At 40.0% G+C, this 23,137-nt stretch overlaps 1 protein-coding gene across 1 annotated transcript; it reads left to right on the top strand.

Moving 5' to 3' along the window:
* The first annotated feature begins 2,319 nt into the window (after positions 1 to 2,319).
* On the top strand, positions 2,320 to 17,912 carry LOC144554490 (uncharacterized). Its single transcript, XM_078302806.1, has 5 exons — positions 2,320 to 2,635; positions 13,036 to 13,422; positions 13,609 to 14,795; positions 14,955 to 15,444; positions 15,919 to 17,912. Exons 1-5 carry the CDS (start codon positions 2,320 to 2,322, stop codon positions 17,910 to 17,912), a joined length of 4,374 nt encoding a protein of 1,457 aa, XP_078158932.1.
* Positions 17,913 to 23,137: the final 5,225 nt, after the last annotated feature.

Raw genomic sequence — 23,137 nt, 5'->3', positions numbered from 1 at the left:
CAGCCCTTGTCTGACTGATGGGTACCAGAACAACATTCACACCAGGTACTACTGACCTGGTACCACCTCCAAAACATCAACAATTCAACAGGAAACATAACATTGGTACAAGGTAGCGTTGGGAAATTCGGAATAAGAACCGGAATCGGATAGTTTACTGTGAAATCGTAATCGGGTGAATCGGTCGGAATCAAAAAAATTAGATCAGAAACTCGGATTTATGGTCTTAAAATATATATATATATATATATATATATATATATATATATATATATATATATATATATATATATATATATATATATACAGAGAGAGAGAGAGAGAGAGATAAGCTAATATACAATCGATTGCACCACGCCTCCTAAGCAACCAAGTCATTTTTCAATTTTTAAAGTCCAAATGATCGATCCAAACCATTAGATGTCATCTCCATAGTAAAATGTGCTTGGCGACCAAATTTTACATTTTTTGAAATTTTTTTACTATTTTTTAAGTCACTTTGAAAATCGCTGATCCAACGGTGGCTTACCAAACAGTAAAATCAGAACCAAACCGTTGGATCAGTAATTTTCTAAGTGGCTTAAAAAATAGTAAAAAAATTCCAAAAAATGTAAAATTTGGTCTTCAAGCACATTTTAATATGGAGATGTCATCTAACGGGTTGGATCGATCATTTAGACTTTAAAAATCAGAAAATGACTTGGTTGCATGATAAGCCAAAATGATATAGGGATTGTTGTGTAAATTAAACCGAGTTTTGTTGAAATTAGAATTTAATTAGGTTAGAAATGTTTCAAAGTTCAAGTTACTGCCCTAGTTGCGTTTATTTTGTAGGAAATCAAGTGCTTGGAGCTTAACGAAGGAAGACGAGCTATTTGGAGCAAGAAAGCACAAGTCTGGCGAATTTTCACCTTTATTGCGGGCCGCAATTATTTCTATTGCGGGCCGCAACCAACGAGTCAGAGCCGATTTGCAGAACAGAACAACTTGTATTATTATTGCGGCCCGCAATGGAAGTTATTGCGGCCCGCAATAAACAGTTCCAGAGCGAGATTTTTGCTATATTTAGTTGTTTTTATTTCTGGAAAGGATATAACTGTTTTAGGCACGAATTTTAGACATTAGAAAGAGAGAAAAGCACAGGAGAATAAGGAGAAAAAGGAGAGACAAAGAAGGGAGAAGAAGATAGCGAATTCTTCGAGCGGTTACATTGATTTCTTTCTCTTAGAACTCTTTTACTTGTTTATTCTCTTGTGTGCTGCAGCCATGGTTGGCTAAGGTTATTTCTAGGGTTGATTAGGGTTAGAACTTGAAACTTATGTCATGGATTAGTTGATTTTATATTATATTTACTTGTTCCTTGGTATGATCTTTTCTTTATATTACTTGTTTGTGATGACTTAAGCGAAATTGCATGAAACCCTAGGATTCGGTATTTACAATTGAGAAATTGAATATTTAGTCCTGACCATAAAGAAAAGAGTATTTGATAGGCTAAGTACCGAGAGGAGACGCTTATCTTATACGGGCTTAACCCGATAGGTTAGAAAATTGTACCAAGTACCGAGAGGTGACGAATAACTTTCTATACCAATTGGGACAGTTAAAGACTTAATAACTTTGGGTTAGTGTAACCAAGTACCGAGAGGTGACATTTATACTAATTTAAAGACGGTATTAACATAGAAATATCACTTTATACCGATAACATTAAACTGTGCCTTCATATTTATAAGAACAACCTTAATAAATCAATTAATCGTGACATTAGTGGATAGGAACCCTAAGAGACCCTAATTTCTCATTCTTGTTTAAAACCACATTTAGACCTAGAATTTAGTTAATTCAATTTGATCACAATCAAACCCGAACCATCCTAAAAACAAACAAATTCCTTTTATTTCCTTTTACTAAATTAAATTAATTAGGTTAGGTTTAATATTCCGAATTGTCCCTGTGGAGACGATCCCTAAGTACTACTTGACAAGGTTGTACACTTGCAACCGAATTGAGTGTAAATTAGGATTTATTACTTGTGTAGTAGTAAAATTCACATCAAGTTTTTGGCGCCGTTGCCGGGGACAACGGTGAATATTATTTCAGACCTAAGTAATTTAGTTAGTAATTGTTTTTAATTTTATTTTATTTCCTTTCTCTTTTGATTTAGGTTGAAATCTGGCAGAGGAACCTCCTACTCCGGACGCCACAGATTTGGTAGAGTGGTTTTCGAGGAGAGGATCAACTCATCTTTTTTACCAGAGAAGAAACAAGCACCCGACAAGGGGACCTTTCTTTCCCTTGAATCCACGCCGGTTAGACATGTCGTCCGGCAATGATGATGCTAGGTTTCAAAACCTCCAAAGAGAAAGGGATCGGATGGCCAATGAACTTCAACGGTTGAGGGCAGCTAACCAAGAGAGAGAAAATCTTGAAGCAGCCGATGCCAACCGCCCTTTGAGGGACTTTACTGCGCCTAGGGCTGAGGAAATCCACCTGGGGTACACTGCACCCACTATTAATGCTGAGGAATACCAAATTCCTCCTGCATGGGTTAGCATGGTGCAGCGTAATCTCTTCCATGGCCTGCCTCATGAAGATGCCACACAACACTTAGCCAATTTCGAAGAAATCTGCAGTACAATTAAGGTACAAACTGTTTCTCCTGATGATCTTAAAGTGATGGCTTTCACTTTTTCTCTTGCAGATAAGGCTAAAGGTTGGATAAGGGGACAACGGCCCGAGAACATGAACACTTGGCCTAAGGTGGCGAATGCTTTCCTCAACAAGTTCTTTCCACCATCCAAAACTAACTCCTTGCGCCATCAAATCCACAATTTCCGACAAAGAGGAGATGAAACCATGAGCGAAGCGTGGGAGAGGTTCCAAGAGCTGCAGAGGTGCTGCCCTCACCATGGCATTGAAGGATGGAACCTGCTGCAAATCTTCTACAACAGTCTTCTGCCACAAGACAAGGGTATGCTAGATGCAGCCGCTGGAGGAAGTTGTAGGGTTTTCGGATACCACTTTTGGGGTTTCGCGGTAACCAAAACCCGTTTAGGCTTAAGGTGCGGAATGACCGTAGAACAAAAATTTCTACAGCCAACTTAAGCTCAGGATTAAACGGGGTATGTCAGGAAACTTTCCAAGGCGGTCCACCTTCAGTATTCCTTTGGCATCAAAACCCAATTTAATCCTTTTACAGATCTGCTCCATGATTGATTTCTAAAACTTTAATCTACTTACAAATTAAATAGATTAATATAACATATTTATACCTTGTTTCCAAATCACAGTTGGAATGCAGACCGAGCGAGTAGAGCCTCACCAGGGAAGGAATCGACTCGAAACGGAGCATCAGACGTCTGATGCCTCTATCGGTTGTCCACCAGGAATAACCGGAGAGCGGTTTATTTCTTCTGCCAGAAGTACCGTAAACCGCGGAATTCTGCAAAAACACTATTCACGGGGAAAAGACGAAAACCCGTAAACACGAATTTTCGGTTGCTCAGTTTCATCAATATGCAAAACTGACATACCGCGAAATTCGGTAAAACACTATTCATCGATCTCGTAAATATTCTCCACAACAACCCGCAAGATTATACGTCAACTACGTATAACTTTCTTTTCTCAACCGAAACACTATTTGGGAGAGAAACCGAGAAATAGAGAAAATACCGATCCGATTCTGCACGAAACGGTATGTGTGAATTGGTGAATTTCTCTCTACCCCTCCACCCCTATTTATAGTGTTTAGATTTGGTTGCAAAAGACCAAAATGCCCTCCAAGTTCGGCCTATTTACAAGACATGCCATTGACACCTCATCCTTTTTATATGTGAAATGACCAAAATACCCCTTCCACACCCTTCCACATCCTTCTCCATGCTTCTACACATGCAAGGTGGCATAGGTGTGAAATGACCATTTTGCCCTTGTGGATAGGATTGATGACATGTCATCTGGATAGGATCAATGACGTGTCATGCGGATAAGCTCGAATCTGAAAAGACCCGAATGCCCTCGGCCCGAACACAAATAATATTCGTATAATTATTCTGAACAATTATATATATTTTTTTCTTTCGGTTATTTGTTTCGGTATCGATGACATGTCATCTGGATAGAATCGATGACGTGTCATGCGGATAAGGTCGAATCTGAAAAGATCCGAATGCCCTCGGCCCGAACACAAATAATATTCGTATAATTATTCTGAATAATTATATATATTTTTCTTGCGGTTGTTGTTTCGATAATTTATACAATGTGTCCTGCACATTTATAAATTAACCGGTTAACTTTTATACAACGTGTCATACACGTTTATAAATTAACCAATGTTTTTGCTTGTTATTTTTACATAACATTTATAATTTAATTATAACACGTATAATTAATTATAACCATCTTATCATTGATCATAACCAATTTATAATCAATCAAAATAAGATTCTCCGATTAACTCCTATATGGTGTGACCCAATAGGATCTGTGTTATGTTGGTAAACAGAGTTAAAACTGTTTTAACTTCTGTTAGTCATGGGTGGCATCTGGCAACACATCATGACCATCCAATTACACAGATGATGCTGTACTATACAATATCACGATCCAGTAAACAATTTACTTGTGTCTGTTCTTCTTTCTCATAGCTATCAGATCAGTTTCAAGGTAGATGTGTGTCATCCTTGCTAACTGAATCTTTTCTTGATCTTGAGCAGATTATCAAATATGATTACTCTTGTAATCATACCGCGCGCTGATAATCTTACTCTATCAAGGGGCCCAGTGATGCTATAACTCGTATAGAGATACGAGGGACAAGTAGTACTTTTGGTAGACTATCACTTCCTCAGCTAAGCTATATATATCAAAAAGCTACCGTTATGACTGCTTTTTACGGACAGCGTTAGATAGCAATCACACATATATATTTCTTAGTGGGAACGATAAATACCTCATACTTTAGACTTTGACACTGAATGAAAAACATAAATGACACGAACACAATTCTATTTAATGTTTTCATTCGGGGTCTGTCAAATACCATGTTCCTAGAACATGTATCTATGTGATTAAAATGACATCTCGTGTCAAATGGTTTGTAAAACTTAACCATCTTTTAATCCACATACTAACCTTATAGCGGTAATCAGTGTTCCTGCTAATTACCTTGGTTAGTGACCTTTTAAGATTAAGAGTATATATCATCTATATTATGGAGTTTCACAATTTCAGTCATGAACTCGAAATGATCCATAAATTCAATAATACTCAAGGCAACAAAATGATATTAATCATCCAATTCATGAACAAAGCTTTATGATAAATTATCGTATTATTGACTTCTAGATTATTACAAACTAACAATCTCCCACTTAAGCTAGGAGTCAATCATCGTAGACCCTACTTATATACAAAACTCTATATTCTCTAAGATCTCGCAGATCCTGAGAAAATCTCACAGCCAATCTTCTATGTGTTCCAAACTCATAGAAGCATTAAGCATCTAGTGCTTGGCTTGAGGAAGAGATTTTGTGAGTGGATCAGCTGTGTTGCTGATTGTGTCAATTCTACTTATCTTTACATCACCTTTATATTAATTATATCTTTTATAATTAATTATAAACATCTTATGATGTTTATGATCTTTCGTATTAGGTGATAACGTTGTAGACGAGAAACATATCCTTAGTTCTTCTCAAGAACTTAAGGACATTCTTTACTGCATTCCAGTGCTTTATGCCTGGATTAGCCTGATATCTACTCGTCACACTCAAAGCGTACGAGACATCAGGGCGAGTGCACAACATGGTGTTTATGATAGAGCCAATAGCCGAAGCGTATGGTACTCTACTCATAGTGCTTTGCTCATCAGTTGTCGAAAGACACTGAGTCTTGCTAAGCTGTGCACCATGATTCATTGGCAGGAATTCTCTCTTAGAATCCTGCATGCTGAACCGATTCAGCACTTTGTCAATGTGCGTGCTTTGACTTAATCCTATAAGTCTCTTTGATCTACCTCAGTAGATCTTTATGCCTAGTATATAGACATCCTCGCCCAAGTCCTTCATCGAGAAAACTTTTCTTTAATGAAGACTTGGCTAATTGCAATAGAGGAATATCGTTTCCTATTAAGAGTATATCATCTATATATAAGATTAAGAAAGGCGATGACACTCCCACTAGTTTTTCTGTACACATAAGATTCTTCTTCGCATCTGACGAAGTCAAGCTTTTTGACTTCTTCGCCAAATCGAAGATTCCAACTCCGTGATGCATGCTTCAATCCATAAATGGATTCAAGAAGCTTGCATACTTTCCCAGCATTCTCTGGATCTTCAAAACCCGTAGGCTGTGTCATGTACACATCCTCTTCTTAAATTTCCATTTAAGAATGCGGTTTTGACATCCATTTGCCATATTTCATCATCATGAAATGCGGCAATTGCTAGGAGTATCCGAATTGACTTAAACATAGCCACGGGTGGAAAAAGTTTCATCAATTCCCAGAATTTGTTTGAAACCTTTTCGCTACTAGCCGTGCTTTGTAAATAGTCATATTGTCATCCATGTCTGTTTTCCTTTGAAAACCCACTTGTTAGCTATGGGCTTCACCCATCAAGTGGTACAACTAGGTTCCAGACCGTGTTGTCATACATGGACTGTATTTCGGATCTCATGGCCTCCAGCCATTTATCAGAGTCAGGCCTATCCATTGCTTCCGCATAGGTCAGAGGATCTTCAGTTTCAAAAACTGAGATCTCGTGCAGTCCCAAGTACCTCTCGGGTGCATGGACTGTTCTTATTGACCTACGTAGCACTTGTTCTTCAGGCTGTCGAACTTGATCCACAACTGTCTGCGGATCCAGTTCTACTTCAACTTGCGTTGAAGCACTTGAGCTCGAGACTAGAACCTTATCCACAACTACTTGTGGACTTGGTACTTCCAGATGCTCATCAGCCAAAGAATCAAGAGGTGGGTTAATCTGATCTAGTTCAGATATTGTATTGTGTGATGTATCTTGAATTTCTTCAAGTATTACATTACTCCCACTACTTCCTTTTGCAAGAAACTTGTTCTCCAAAAGTATACCATAACGAGCAACAACTAATTTGTTCTCGGACTGGTAATAGAAGTAATATCCTTTCGTTTCCTTAGGATACTCTACGAAAAAGCACTTGTCAGATTTGGGATCAAGTTTGTCAGACGTCAGGTGTTTGACAAATACTTCGCAACCCCATTTTTAAGATAAGACATATTTGGGATTTCCCAAACCATAACTCGTATGGAGTCTTTTCAATTGACTTGGATGGAACCATATTTATAGTTAGTGCGGCAGTATCTAGTGCGTGTCCCCAAAATGATTTTGGGAAGGGTGGCGTTACTCATCATGGAACGAATCATGTCCAGCATGGTTTGTTTCATTTTCTTGGCAACACTGTAACATTGCAGTGTTCCTAGAGGTGTGAGTTATGAGACTATCTGACATTCCTTTAAGTACATTTTGAAAACCATAACTCAAGTATTCGCCTCCACGGTCCTACCGTAATGCCTTAATACTTTTGTTCTGTTGATTTTCTACTTTAGTCTTAAATTCCTTGAACTCGTCAAAGAATTCAGACTTATGTCTCATGTAAGTCAATACTTTCATGAAACGTTTTGAGTCTTTTGTTATTGATGTTAAACACGGGGTTTTCCATTTCTAGCATATAAAGACCATTTAACAAGTAAGATGATCCATAATATGTCTCATTTTTATAAATAGAACATCTATTGTCCTTTTATAACAAACGAGAAACCATTCATCTCTAAACACGAGATTGATATGATATTTCTAGAAATGGTAGGAACAAAATAGACATTTTCTAGTTCCAGAATAAACCCGCTAAGCAAGTACAATTCTATCCTACCGACTGTAACGGCTGCAACTTGTGCTCCGTTTCCAACTCGGAGTTGTACTTCCTTATTGCGTAACTTCCTCTTAGTGCGTGCATATTTGTGCAAATATGAGCATATGATTCGGTATCCATTACCCAATCATTAAGAGAGGTCGCAACATTAATTTCAATAACATAAATACTTGAGACTGAGACTTTTGAGACATTCTCAAACTTCATATCTCCAAGATACTCCGGGCAGTTTCTCTTCCAGTGACCTTTGCTATTGCTAAAATAGCAGTCAGAGTTAGCAGAAATATTTATCTTGGGAGAGTTCGTTCCTGGAACCAACTTCCCTTTGCCTTTGTACTTAATAGCCGTTTTTCCCTTTTGCTTTCTTGATCTTCCTCCCACCTTCTTGGATCATGAGGACATGAGAGCTATTCTCAATGTCTTTATCAGTGATCCTCAGCATCCCTTGGAGCTCCTGCAAGCTTTTATCCAACTCTTGCTTATGGGAGTTCACAATGAACTCCGAATAGCTGGGAGGAAATGAGTTCAGGATAACTTCCGTGGCCAACTTGTGGCTCCACGGACAGTTAAGCTTCTCCAGTTTCTCATCATCGCTTGTCATACGAAGCGTGTGAGTACTGACAGAGCTGCTCTCTACTATTTCAGCAGGGACCGGTGTATTTAGGATATATTCCTTTTTCTCACGCTCGTCTACTTTTTCGAGTAAGAAGCGTAAAGAGAAAGACGTTTCTTTAGCCATATTTCTACAACGTTTAAAGTAAAGATTTTAGCTTTGTTCATGTAATGTTTTATTCAATGAATAAAACTCCCACTGCAAATTTGTTCTATTCCCGTTTGCAGTAGGACCAAGATCCATGTTTTCACCAATAACCAAGGCAGTGTATGCATATCATGGCTATCAGTTATCTTAGGTAAGCAAACATGCTAATCACAACTCTTTGTGATTCTTAGTTTCGTTAAAACATCACGTGTATTTAACGAAGACTTTGCCCCGAGCCCAAAACTGTTTTGGAAATCATCGGTAAGTAACCTCACTCTATTTTGTTTTGTTATGTCGGACATAACCCTCGACCACCAAAGGTAAAAGGCGATGTCTACTGAGTAGTTTAATCATCAACCAATGAACAATGGTTTGAGGAGGATAGAGTGGGAAGGGCATACTACTTAATATTTAATGGGTTGGTGTTTATGCTTAACAGTGCCAGCAATATTTAAAAGGAGGTTTGCCAGAAAGAACGACTAATGTGATTTTATTCGTATCTAAAGAGACCTCTTTCATATGCTTCATTAAGCAGTCGTGGAAAGGAAGTCTAGAAAGAATACCGAATGTGATCCCCATTACTTTCTATCCTTAGCAGTACCATTTCGCCAGAAAGAACGACTAATGTGATTCTATTTGTATTTAAAGAGACCTCTTTCATATGCTTCATTAAGCAGTCGTGGAAAGGAAGTCTAGAAAGAATACCGATTATGATCCCCATTACTTTCTATTCTTAGCAGTACCTTTTTCATATGCTTTGACTTGGTTAAGCAGTCAGTTCTTGTAACTGACTCTAGCTACCGTCTATCTTGTAGAGGTAGTTTTTTATGGTTTCTTATAAAAAATGATAGATCTAATCTATACGATTTTATATGATAGCAGTAAATCTAATTTACCTATATATGTGACCGAGTCACGTATATTTCTTTCAGTTCGTAATGTTGACCTTGGTCAGCGTTACGGACACGTGAAAGTTGCTTGTCAGAAAAAATACCGATTGTGATCCACTTCCTATCTTCCTCAAAGACCTCTTTCATATGCTTCAGTAAGCAGTCGTGGAAAGGAAGTCAGACAGAAAGAATAGTGAATACGATCTCATTTACATTTTCCTAAAAGACCTCTTTCATATGCTTCAGCAAGCAGTCGTGGAAAGGAAGTCAGAAAGAAACAATGTCAAATGTGATCTCACATTCATATTTTTCTTCAAAGAAAATTTTCTTTCACGGTTCCCTGGAAAGACGGTAAGTCTAGTTTTACCCATTTTCATTTTAAAGCAGTAAATCTAATTTACTCTAAGCTGTAAATCTAATTTACTTATATATAGGACCAAGTCGGGTATATAATATATCAGTTACCAATTCTTTATTTTGCAGCTATGCTCAGTTCTTATTTATACCATTTAAAGCACATAAACAATTTATATGTTTTAAAATCAGATATTCTTTTCGGTCCATAAAGCAATTTGGTAACGTGACAAAGTTCCTTTTGGGCCAGCCATTAGGACACGTGAAAGGGGCTCCCAGGAAAGATCGGGGTCACGAGGACCGCTTTAGACTCAATCTTTCCTAGACAGAACCATCTCTTTCTTGTGTGGAAATGACAGCTCTTACTCAGGTACTTTATTGCTTCATCACATTCTTCGATGAACTTTACTTATCCGAAGGTTTTCGAAAAGGCGAAAACATAAAGAAAGCATAAAATCCTATTTTATCTTTCTCGGTCGGAAAACCGATCCAAGAAATGTAAAAGTTTACATTTCATAAGAAAGCATAAAGAAAGCTTAAATCTAATTTAACTTTCTTAGTCGGTAGAACCGATCCAAGAAAATCTCATTTCTAATCGGTTTTGGACTTAAGCTGCAAATGTAAGATTTAAACTGATATGCGGTATATGCACCTAATTTGCATAAGTTATAACTTTTAGAAAATCAATCAGCGGGAGAGCCTTGTGCTCTGATACCACTGTAGGGTTTTCGGATACCACTTTTGGGGTTTCGCGGTAACCAAAACCCGTTTAGGCTTAAGGTGCGGAATGACCGTAGAACAAAAATTTCTACAGCCAACTTAAGCTCAGGATTAAACGGGGTATGTCAGGAAACTTTCCAAGGCGGTCCACCTTCAGTATTCCTTTGGCATCAAAACCCAATTTAATCCTTTTACAGATCTGCTCCATGATTGATTTCTAAAACTTTAATCTACTTACAAATTAAATAGATTAATATAACATATTTATACCTTGTTTCCAAATCACAGTTGGAATGCAGACCGAGCGAGTAGAGCCTCACCAGGGAAGAAATCGACTCGAAACGGAGCATCAGACGTCTGATGCCTCTATCGGTTGTCCACCAGGAATAACCGGAGAGCGGTTTATTTCTTCTGCCAGAAGTACCGTAAACCGCGGAATTCTGCAAAAACACTATTCACGGGGAAAAGACGAAAACCCGTAAACACGAATTTTCGGTTGCTCAGTTTCATCAATATGCAAAACTGACATACCGCGAAATTCGGTAAAACACTATTCATCGATCCCGTAAATATTCTCCACAACAACCCGCAAGATTATACGTCAACTACGTATAACTTTCTTTTCTCAACCGAAACACTATTTGGGAGAGAAACCGAGAAATAGAGAAAATACCGATCCGATTCTGCACGAAACGGTATGTGTGAATTGGTGAATTTCTCTCTACCCCTCCACCCCTATTTATAGTGTTTAGATTTGGTTGCAAAAGACCAAAATGCCCTCCAAGTTCGGCCTATTTACAAGACATGCCATTGACACCTCATCCTTTTTATATGTGAAATGACCAAAATACCCCTTCCACACCCTTCCACATCCTTCTCCATGCTTCTACACATGCAAGGTGGCATAGGTGTGAAATGACCATTTTGCCCTTGTGGATAGGATTGATGACATGTCATCTGGATAGGATCAATGACGTGTCATGCGGATAAGCTCGAATCTGAAAAGACCCGAATGCCCTCGGCCCGAACACAAATAATATTCGTATAATTATTCTGAACAATTATATATATTTTTTTCTTTCGGTTATTTGTTTCGGTATCGATGACATGTCATCTGGATAGAATCGATGACGTGTCATGCGGATAAGGTCGAATCTGAAAAGATCCGAATGCCCTCGGCCCGAACACAAATAATATTCGTATAATTATTCTGAATAATTATATATATTTTTCTTGCGGTTGTTGTTTCGATAATTTATACAATGTGTCCTGCACATTTATAAATTAACCGGTTAACTTTTATACAACGTGTCATACACGTTTATAAATTAACCAATGTTTTTGCTTGTTATTTTTACATAACATTTATAATTTAATTATAACACGTATAATTAATTATAACCATCTTATCATTGATCATAACCAATTTATAATCAATCAAAATAAGATTCTCCGATTAACTCCTATATGGTGTGACCCAATAGGATCTGTGTTATGTTGGTAAACAGAGTTAAAACTGTTTTAACTTCTGTTAGTCATGGGTGGCATCTGGCAACACATCATGACCATCCAATTACACAGATGATGCTGTACTATACAATATCACGATCCAGTAAACAATTTACTTGTGTCTGTTCTTCTTTCTCATAGCTATCAGATCAGTTTCAAGGTAGATGTGTGTCATCCTTGCTAACTGAATCTTTTCTTGATCTTGAGCAGATTATCAAATATGATTACTCTTGTAATCATACCGCGCGCTGATAATCTTACTCTATCAAGGGGCCCAGTGATGCTATAACTCGTATAGAGATACGAGGGACAAGTAGTACTTTTGGTAGACTATCACTTCCTCAGCTAAGCTATATATATCAAAAAGCTACCGTTATGACTGCTTTTTACGGACAGCGTTAGATAGCAATCACACATATATATTTCTTAGTGGGAACGATAAATACCTCATACTTTAGACTTTGACACTGAATGAAAAACATAAATGACACGAACACAATTCTATTTAATGTTTTCATTCGGGGTCTGTCAAATACCATGTTCCTAGAACATGTATCTATGTGATTAAAATGACATCTCGTGTCAAATGGTTTGTAAAACTTAACCATCTTTTAATCCACATACTAACCTTATAGCGGTAATCAGTGTTCCTGCTAATTACCTTGGTTAGTGACCTTTTAAGATTAAGAGTATATATCATCTATATTATGGAGTTTCACAATTTCAGTCATGAACTCGAAATGATCCATAAATTCAATAATACTCAAGGCAACAAAATGATATTAATCATCCAATTCATGAACAAAGCTTTATGATAAATTATCGTATTATTGACTTCTAGATTATTACAAACTAACAGAAGTCTCATGAACAAATGGGCTGTAGATGGATACAAGTTGGTTGATGACATGGCTCTCAACCAAAGTCAATGGCACAACCCTAGGGAGACCCCGGTTATCCTGCAACGGGGATTGAAGGAGGTGAACTCGAATTCAAGCATGGCCGCAGAAATTGCCGCTTTAAATCGCAAGATTGATCAAATGAGCGTAAAATCGGTAAATTATCCTTCTTCTCTTCCTTGTTCAATTTGTGGTGGGACCGATCATTTAGCACTAAATTGTGGTATAGGTAATGAGGTTAGTCATGAAGAAGTGAATGCCATAAACCAAGGCAATTTCAAACCAAATAACAATCCTTACTCTAATACTTACAATCCCGGTTGGAGGAATCACCCAAACTTTTCGTGGAGACAAAATGACCAAAATACCCAAGGTAACTCAAACTTTAATAGACCAAATCAAGGTTATGGTAACCAAGGGTATGGTTCTAATGCACCACCAAAGTCCAATCTCGAATTAATGATGGAGACTTTCATGGCAAGTCAAAATCAAAAATTCGATGAATTGACCAAAAAGGTAGACATGTTGGCAACCCAAAACAAAATGCTTGAAAACCAAGTTGCACAACAAGCTACACAATCTTCCCGCCAACCGGGTTCCCTTCCACCAAAACCTGAGAACAATCCCAGGGATGTCAAGGCGGTTAGACACACGCTTCGTAGCGGTGCGCAATATGAGGATCCACCCATGCCAAAGCATGCCTATGTGCAGCCGCAAGGTGAAGAGACAAGAACCAATGATGAGCACATCTCCACACACGAGGACTCCGCCTCAAAGGAAGCTACACAAATCGCACCAAGCGACCCTGCTATTCAAGCGAATCCATCTCAAGATGAGCCACCGAAGGTAAGTGCACAGGTACCTCTCTACATTCCTCCCCATAAATTTGCACCTTTTCCTGGTAGGCTTAAGAATGAGAGAACTGATGGGCAATTTGCTAAATTCCTTGAATTGTTGAAACAATTGCATGTAAACCTACCATTGACTGAGGTAATGACCCAAATGCCGGTTTACACCAAATTTTTCAAGGATATCCTTTCAAATAGGCGTAAACTTGAAGAAGTCCAAATGGTGTCCCTAGACTCAAACGGTAGTGCCATGGTAATGAATGAATTGCCCAAAAAGTTGGATGATCCGGGTAAATTTTCCATACCATGTTCGATGGGAAATGTCCAATTCAAACGCGCACTATGTGATCTAGGGGCCAGTGTAAGTCTTATGCCAAAGTCGGTTTATGATAGGTTGGGTGTAGGGGAACTTAAGCCAACTAGAATTTCTCTCCAATTGGCCGACCAATCGGTCAAATTACCCCTAGGAGTGGTAGAGGACTTGCCAATTCAAATTGGTAAATTCTTTGTACCAATTGACTTTGTTGTGGTAGACATGGATGAGGATATCCATACACCACTTTTGTTGGGTAGACCATTTCTCAATACGGCAAAAGCTGTGATTTATGTTCATGATGGAATTATTACAATGAACATTGGTGAAGAAAAATTAACATTTGACATCAAAAGATCAATGAAATATCCATCTAATGATCAAAGCGTTTGTAGTGTTGAGATTCTTGACAGGTTGATAGACGAGGAACTCATAAACAGCTTGGAAAAGGGTTCCTTTGAATGTTGGATGGATCAGGAGTGCGAAAAATCTGATCAAACGAGTTCTGTAGACCTTATTGCGGCCCGCAATGGAGATTATTGCGGACCGCAGCTAATCCAGTCAGAGCAGGAAGAAATTCGAGAAGTTATTGCGGCCCGCAATGGAAGTTATTGCGGCCCGCAACCAATCCAGACAGAGACCCTGCAGAATTCAGAAATTATTGCGGCCCGCAATAACCTTATTGCGGCCCGCAATAACCCTTCCCAGATTGACAAAAAGCCTATTCTGAGCCCAATTCTTCAGGTTTCAACTACCGAAACTCTCCCCAACTTTGCCGAACCCTCGAAGGACGCACCCAAGGTTGAACTTAAGCCATTACCTTCAACCCTTCGATACGAATACCTCGGTCCAAACCAAACCTATCCCGTTATTGTCAACGCATCCCTAAACCAAGACCAAACCTCACAACTTCTACAAATCTTGAGGATGCACCGAAAGGCCATTGGATACACCATTGATGACCTCAAAGGAATCAACCCTTCCATCTGCATGCACCGCATTTTCATGGAGGAAGGACACAAACCGACCATTGAAGGACAGCGGAGATTGAACCCGAACCTTAGCGAGGTGGTGCGAAAGGAGATCCAGAAACTTCTTGATGCCGGCATCATCTATTCAATCTCCGACAGCAAATGGGTGAGCCCAATCCATGTGGTGCCAAAGAAGGGAGGGACAACCGTGATAGAAGGGGAGAATGGCGAACCGATTGCGACAAGACTCGTGACGGGATGGCGCATGTGCATCGATTATCGAAAGCTCAACACCGGCACGCGCAAGGATCATTTCCCTCTTCCTTTCATTGATCAATTGCTTGAACGGTTAGCTAAGCACTCTTTCTTTTGTTATCTTGATGGTTATAGTGGATTCTTTCAAATACCAATTCATCCTGATGACCAAGAAAAGACCACTTTCACTTGTCCATACGGTACCTTTGCATACCGTAGGATGCCCTTTGGTTTGTGCAATGCACCTGCAACATTTCAAAGGGCTATGATGGGTATATTTTCTGACCTAATTGAGAAGTCTATGGAAGTTTTCATGGATGACTTCTCGGTTTATGGTACCACTTTTGATGGGTGTTTGTTAAATCTATCTAAAGTCCTACAAAGATGTGAGGAGGTAAACCTTGTTTTGAATTGGGAGAAATGTCATTTTATGGTACAAGAAGGTGTTGTTCTAGGTCATGTGATTTCTGCTAAGGGTTTAGAGGTTGACCGTGCAAAGATTGAGGTAATTGAAAAACTACCTCCACCAACAAATGTAAAAGGGGTTAGGAGTATTTTAGGACACGCTGGGTTTTACAGAAGGTTTATCAAGGACTTTTCTAAAATTGCCAAACCCTTGACCAATCTTTTGTTAAAAGACGCTCCATTTGATTTTACCCAAGAGTGTCTAGATGCTTTTAATAAGTTGAAGGAAGCATTGATTTCCGCTCCCATCCTGCAACCACCAAATTGGAGCGAATCTTTCGAGATCATGTGCGATGCAAGTGATTACGCCATTGGAGCGGTGCTAGGGCAACGAATTGACAAAAAGCCGTGCGCCATCTACTATGCAAGCAAAGTTCTAGATGAGGCTCAAGTCAATTACACCACTACTGAAAAGGAGCTACTTGCGGTGGTCTTCGCCATCAACAAGTTTAGACCTTATCTAGTTGGTTCCAAGGTGATAGTCTACACGGATCATGCCGCGGTTCGTTATCTTCTCACGAAAAAAGATGCCAAACCCCGTCTCATCCGTTGGATTCTCTTACTCCAAGAGTTCGACCTGGAGATTAGGGACAAGAAGGGTACCGAGAACCTTGTAGCTGACCACCTTTCGCGCATCAAACCTGAACCAAATGAAGACTTACCCATCGATGACTCTTTTGCCGATGAGCAGCTTTACCAAGTGGGTAAAATCGAATACCCATGGTTTGCGGATATTGCAAATTTTCTTGCATGTGGAGTTCTTCCACCCTACCTCACATACCAACAACGGAAGAAATTCTTTGCGGATACCAAGCACTATTTTTGGGATGACCCATATCTCTTCAAGCTGGGTGTTGATGGGATTCATAGGCGTTGCATTCCGCAGGATGAGGTTCAATCAATTCTTCACCACTGTCATTCATCACCATATGGAGGACATGCCTCAACCAACAAGACCGCCGCCAAGGTCCTGCAAGCAGGTTTCTTTTGGCCAACTCTTTTTAAGGATACAAGGCAATTTGTTGTCTCTTGTGACAAATGCCAAAGGTTGGGAAGCATCACCAAGCGACATGAGATGCCTCAACAAAGCATCCTCGAAGTCGAATTGTTCGATGTGTGGGGGATTGATTTCATGGGGCCATTTCCGAGTTCATGCAACAACAAATACATCCTTGTAGCCGTGGATTATGTCTCCAAATGGGTAGAAGCAATACCAAGCCCAGGGGCCGATTCAAAGACCGTCAAACGCCTCTTCCAAAAGATAATCTTCCCAAGATTTGGTGTTCCACGGGTGGTGATTAGTGATGGAGGCTCACACTTCATAAATCGCTCCTTTGAAAGTTTAATGGAAAAGTATGGAGTCAAACACAAGGTGGCAACTCCGTACCACCCGCAAACAAGTGGCCAAGTTGAAGTGTCAAACCGAGAGATCAAGCACATCCTCCAAACTGCTGTAGGATTGTCCCGAAAAGACTGGAGTCTGAGGTTAGATGATGCACTTTGGGCATATCGCACGGCCTACAAGACACCAATTGGCATGACCCCTTTTAAGCTTGTCTATGGTAAGCCGTGCCATTTGCCAGTCGAATTGGAGCATAGGGCATTCTGGGCTATCAAGGCCCTCAATTTCGACATGCACCAAGCCGGTCAAAAACGCATCCTCGACTTGCATGAACTTGAGGAGATTCGTCTCAACGCGTATGAGAATGCAAAAATCTACAAGGAGAAGACAAAACAATGGCATGACAAGCACATCATACGAAGGGAGTTCAAAATTGGTGATTATGTTTTATTGTTCAATTCACGTTTTAAACTCTTTGCAGGCAAACTCAAGTCCAAATGGAGTGGCCCGTTTCAGGTGAAACGCGTGTTTGAACATGGGGCGGTAGAAATCTGGAGTGAAAGAACTGGCGCATTTAAAGTAAATGGCCAGAGGCTAAAGGTGTACAATCATGGAGAACCGGTTGAAGGGAAGATTAACATCTCCCTTACCGATGCACAAATGAACTAAAAAAGGAGAATGGTCGAGCTCGAGACCCTAAAAGAGCGCTTCTTGGGAGGCAACCCAAGCACTTTACCTTTTTGCAATTTTAAATTTCGTATTTTTAAAAAAAATTAATTGCATTTAGATAGGTTAATTTAGGTTTTTTCAGAAGATTTCAGGCTCCTTTGCGGACCGCAATAATTTTATTGCGGGCCGCAACCAAGTAGTCAGAGACTTCAGAAGGTTAAGTCTAAATTTTGAGTTAATTGCGGTCCGCAATTCCAGTTATTGCGGGCCGCAATCAAGCAGTCAGAGAGTAAAAAAAAAAAAAAAAAAAAAAAAAAAAAAAGTCCATTGCGGCCCGCAATGACAGTTATTGCGGCCCGCAATGACAGTTATTGCGGCCCGCAATGGAGACCGAACAGACGCGAAAATTTGTGATAAAAGGGGGTCCTTTTTGCAAAATTTCTCTCTCTCTCTCTGAATCCTTTCCCCCACCTCTCTCTCTCCCAAATTTCCATCTCTTTCCCTCCCGCTCTCTCTCTCCCTCTCCATCTCTTTCTTTTTGTTTTCTCTCCACTCTTTCTCTCTCTCCCAAATTCCCATCTCTTTCCCTCCCGCTCTCTCTCTCCCTCTCCATCTCTTTCTTTTTGTTTTCTCTCCACTCTTTCTCTCTCTCTAAATCTCAATATCTCTCTCAATCTCCATCTCTCTACATCTCTCTCTCAATCTCCATCTCTCTACATCTACCCACATCCCTCAATCTCTCTCTAACCCTATCTCTCTCCACAAATCTCTCTCTCTCCCTTCAAAACCAGATCCGCCGCCATCCTTCTTCCGCCTCTCCACCGCGCGAATTGCGGCCCGCAACAACCCCCATTGCGGCCCGCAAGACAGCAGCCAGAAGGACAACTTTTCACGCAAGCCCATTGCGGCCCGCAATTCCGTCCATTGCGGCCCGCAACCAATCAGTCAGAGGAGGCGCCTAATTGAAGGAAGTATTGCGGCCCGCAAGACACCTTATTGCGGCCCGCAATAAAGCTCACAGAAGGCAAACCAAGGCTGATTTCTCCTGGATTTTGGCGGATCGACTCGGCGTTTGGATTTCTCGGTTGGACTCCTTGGCTATTCTACTCAACTCCATCACTTCAAATTGGTTTGATTGCACACATTTGGTTGTATCTCTAACTCTATTTAATTTCAATTGCTTGAATTGAACCAAATTGGTAATTGAATTGATTGTGAATTGAAATTGAATTGAACCAACTGAACACCAATCATGCCACCAAAACCAAGGGGCAAGGGTAAGGCAATAGCAGAGGGGGAGTTCATTCCCTCTAAACGGTCCAAACAATATCGAAGAGGGGCCGGTACCGACAGTGGGTCTAATGATGTTGAAATGTCTGACTAACCTGACTGGACCACTCTACCTCAAGATCAGTGGCCTGAAAGCAAAGACACTGATTATGGTCTTAGATTTGTGCATCCAAAAGCACGAGAAAACTTTCAAATTCTTAAGACCAAAAAGGTTGTCCAGCCCAAGTATGTTCACATACCTACCCTTCAGCAGTTGGGCATTTTAGATGAGGTTCATCTCCTCATGTCCTCCCTTGGTATCTGGGACTACTGTACCAGACCATTTCCTGCGTACCGCACGCTGACCTATGAATTCCTGTCTACTCTGCACATGGAAGATGACACTTTATTGCAGTATTATTTGGATGGTGCAGAGTACCAGATCACAATTGAGGAACTCAGCAACCTACTGGGGTTTCCTCTCTGGGCTGATGCGGTGACGGTACCAGATTGGGAGCCGGACTCCAGCTTCTACGAATTCTCTTGCCAGCTGATTGGTGGTCCGAGGCGGACATACAAGGCGAGTCAGATCAGCCACCCGGTATTTCGCTACATCCAGCGTGCTCTCTCCTTCACCATCTTTGCACGCGGAGAGACAGTGGGCACCTTGGGCGAGTGTGAGACGTACTTCATCTATGCCATGATCCATGCCCTGACCAATCCCGAGAAACTACCCCACGTTGGCAGCTTCTTCATCGACAATCTCCTGAACGTGAGGACAAATGCCACTCCGGGTGGTATGATCTCCTGCGGAGGCTTTGTGACCCGTCTTGCCATCTACCATGGGGTCATTCCTGCAGAAGGGCCAGTTTTCAAGGTCCTTGCCCATCGCCTCCAAAAGCAGACCGAGTTCATAGATATGACATATCTTCAGTCGGCTGGCATCTTCACTCGCGTCGGCAACTCTTTCTTCTTCCTCTATAGCGGTCGGCAGATTCCCATGCCTCTTCGGATACCGGTTGATAGGACAGATCCCTCCACTTGGATTCTGCCCCTAGATATGGCTCAGCCACCTGCCGCACCAGCCGCTGTTGATCCATTTGGGATCCCTGGACCTGAGCAGCCTCCTCCTTCATTTTGGGCTTCCGGTGCTGACCAAGTGACCCCGCAGCAAATGTACGAGTTGATGCAGACCATGAACACCAACATCAATAAGCTGCGTGACTATGTGGATGAGCGTTTCAACTCAGTTGATCGCCAGATTTCTGATCTCCGTACTCACATAGGCGGGCAGTTTACTCAGCATCAGACCTACATGACGGGTCAGTTCAGCACTTCTCACTCTGACATGACTCGGCTCACCGATCAGATGGGGCGCATGCATGTCCAGTACACGGACCTTGCAGGGACGGTGGATGAGATAGCTGAGCAGCAGCATGCCACCTACTATAGGACGGACCGCATCTATGGGCACATGTCTGACTCTGGCTTTGTATCTGCAGACCCGATACCGCGGCGCCGCAGACCTACCCGTCCAGCACCATCAGCGACTGGTCCATCTTCTTCTCAGGGGACTGCGCATCCACCTCCACCTCCTCCACCAGCCTGATTTAAGTTAATGGTAGGTTCTGTGCTATTTAGGGGTTACAATAATTAAATTTGAATGTTTTGAGAAAATGTCACAATCTAAGTGGGGATTTCAATGGTATAACCACATGGCGCAAGTTGACATATTAATTAGTGAATTTATGTTTTATGACACTTTAGTACCTGTGATCTTAAATTAGAACCTCTCTACATGTTGAAAATCAAGTCTCAGACGCGCAATGCCAAGAGTTACCGAAAGGCTTGGTGCCCGTAGGAAACTTTGCGCGAGATTCAGAAATTCTTTTCTAATTGGACTTAATTGAACAAAGGTGTAGGCTGAAAAAAGTGAGCTATGTTGGATTGAAGTCCTTAGGACAGATACATCCGCATATTAAAAAAAAATAAAAAAATAAAAAATAATAAAATAAACAAAAAAATATAAAAAATATATATATAATAATAAAATAAAAATGAGTGGAAAAATGAGTGAGCCAAAAACAGACGGATGCACAAGTAAAAAAAGTCAAAGCATCAGGCACAGTCTACACCCCTAACAAAAAATTAAAATTTAAAAAAAAAAAAAAAAAAAGGATTTTCTGGAATTGGTTGTCACGTGTACAAAGGGGGAGAAAAATCTAGGATTAACTAATTCTGAAGTGTCATATAGATATAAACTTGCTTAATTAAAATCGAAACGTGTGTTTGTGAGGTGAAGAAGATCATTGAAAGAAACCCGCATAATTGTTTGACATACTCATGCTTTGAATTGAATTGTTTGAACCCTAAATTGCTTTGACTGACCAATTTTATTTTTAAGTCTTTAGGATAGTTTAGATAACTTGGTTTGAAATACATAAACAAAACCCGGGAATCCCTGTGAGGGTTTAGACTTGCTTGGGACAAGCAAGGACTAGGCTTGGGGGAATTTGATAAGCCAAAATGATATAGGGATTGTTGTGTAAATTAAACCGAGTTTTGTTGAAATTAGAATTTAATTAGGTTAGAAATGTTTCAAAGTTCAAGTTACTGCCCTAGTTGCGTTTATTTTGTAGGAAATCAAGTGCTTGGAGCTTAACGAAGGAAGACGAGCTATTTGGAGCAAGAAAGCACAAGTCTGGCGAATTTTCACCTTTATTGCGGGCCGCAATTATTTCTATTGCGGGCCGCAACCAACGAGTCAGAGCCGATTTGCAGAACAGAACAACTTGTATTATTATTGCGGCCCGCAATGGAAGTTATTGCGGCCCGCAATAAACAGTTCCAGAGCGAGATTTTTGCTATATTTAGTTGTTTTTATTTCTGGAAAGGATATAACTGTTTTAGGCACGAATTTTAGACATTAGAAAGAGAGAAAAGCACAGGAGAATAAGGAGAAAAAGGAGAGACAAAGAAGGGAGAAGAAGATAGCGAATTCTTCGAGCGGTTACATTGATTTCTTTCTCTTAGAACTCTTTTACTTGTTTATTCTCTTGTGTGCTGCAGCCATGGTTGGCTAAGGTTATTTCTAGGGTTGATTAGGGTTAGAACTTGAAACTTATGTCATGGATTAGTTGATTTTATATTATATTTACTTGTTCCTTGGTATGATCTTTTCTTTATATTACTTGTTTGTGATGACTTAAGCGAAATTGCATGAAACCCTAGGATTCGGTATTTACAATTGAGAAATTGAATATTTAGTCCTGACCATAAAGAAAAGAGTATTTGATAGGCTAAGTACCGAGAGGAGACGCTTATCTTATACGGGCTTAACCCGATAGGTTAGAAAATTGTACCAAGTACCGAGAGGTGACGAATAACTTTCTATACCAATTGGGACAATTAAAGACTTAATAACTTTGGGTTAGTGTAACCAAGTACCGAGAGGTGACATTTATACTAATTTAAAGACGGTATTAACATAGAAATATCACTTTATACCGATAACATTAAACTGTGCCTTCATATTTATAAGAACAACCTTAATAAATCAATTAATCGTGACATTAGTGGATAGGAACCCTAAGAGACCCTAATTTCTCATTCTTGTTTAAAACCACATTTAGACCTAGAATTTAGTTAATTCAATTTGATCACAATCAAACCCGAACCATCCTAAAAACAAACAAATTCCTTTTATTTCCTTTTACTAAATTAAATTAATTAGGTTAGGTTTAATATTCCGAATTGTCCCTGTGGAGACGATCCCTAAGTACTACTTGACAAGGTTGTACACTTGCAACCGAATTGAGTGTAAATTAGGATTTATTACTTGTGTAGTAGTAAAATTCACATCATTGCACGGGAGGCGTGATGCAATCGATTGTATATTAGCCTATCTCTCTCTGTATATATATAATTTAAAATTAAATAGATGTACTATTGGATAA

The sequence above is a fragment of the Carex rostrata genome, chromosome 5 (genome assembly GCF_964058835.1).
Source record: "Carex rostrata chromosome 5, lpCarRost1.2, whole genome shotgun sequence".
Classification (NCBI taxonomy): Eukaryota; Viridiplantae; Streptophyta; class Magnoliopsida; order Poales; family Cyperaceae; genus Carex; species Carex rostrata.
This window is presented reverse-complemented; position numbering and strand designations above follow the sequence as displayed.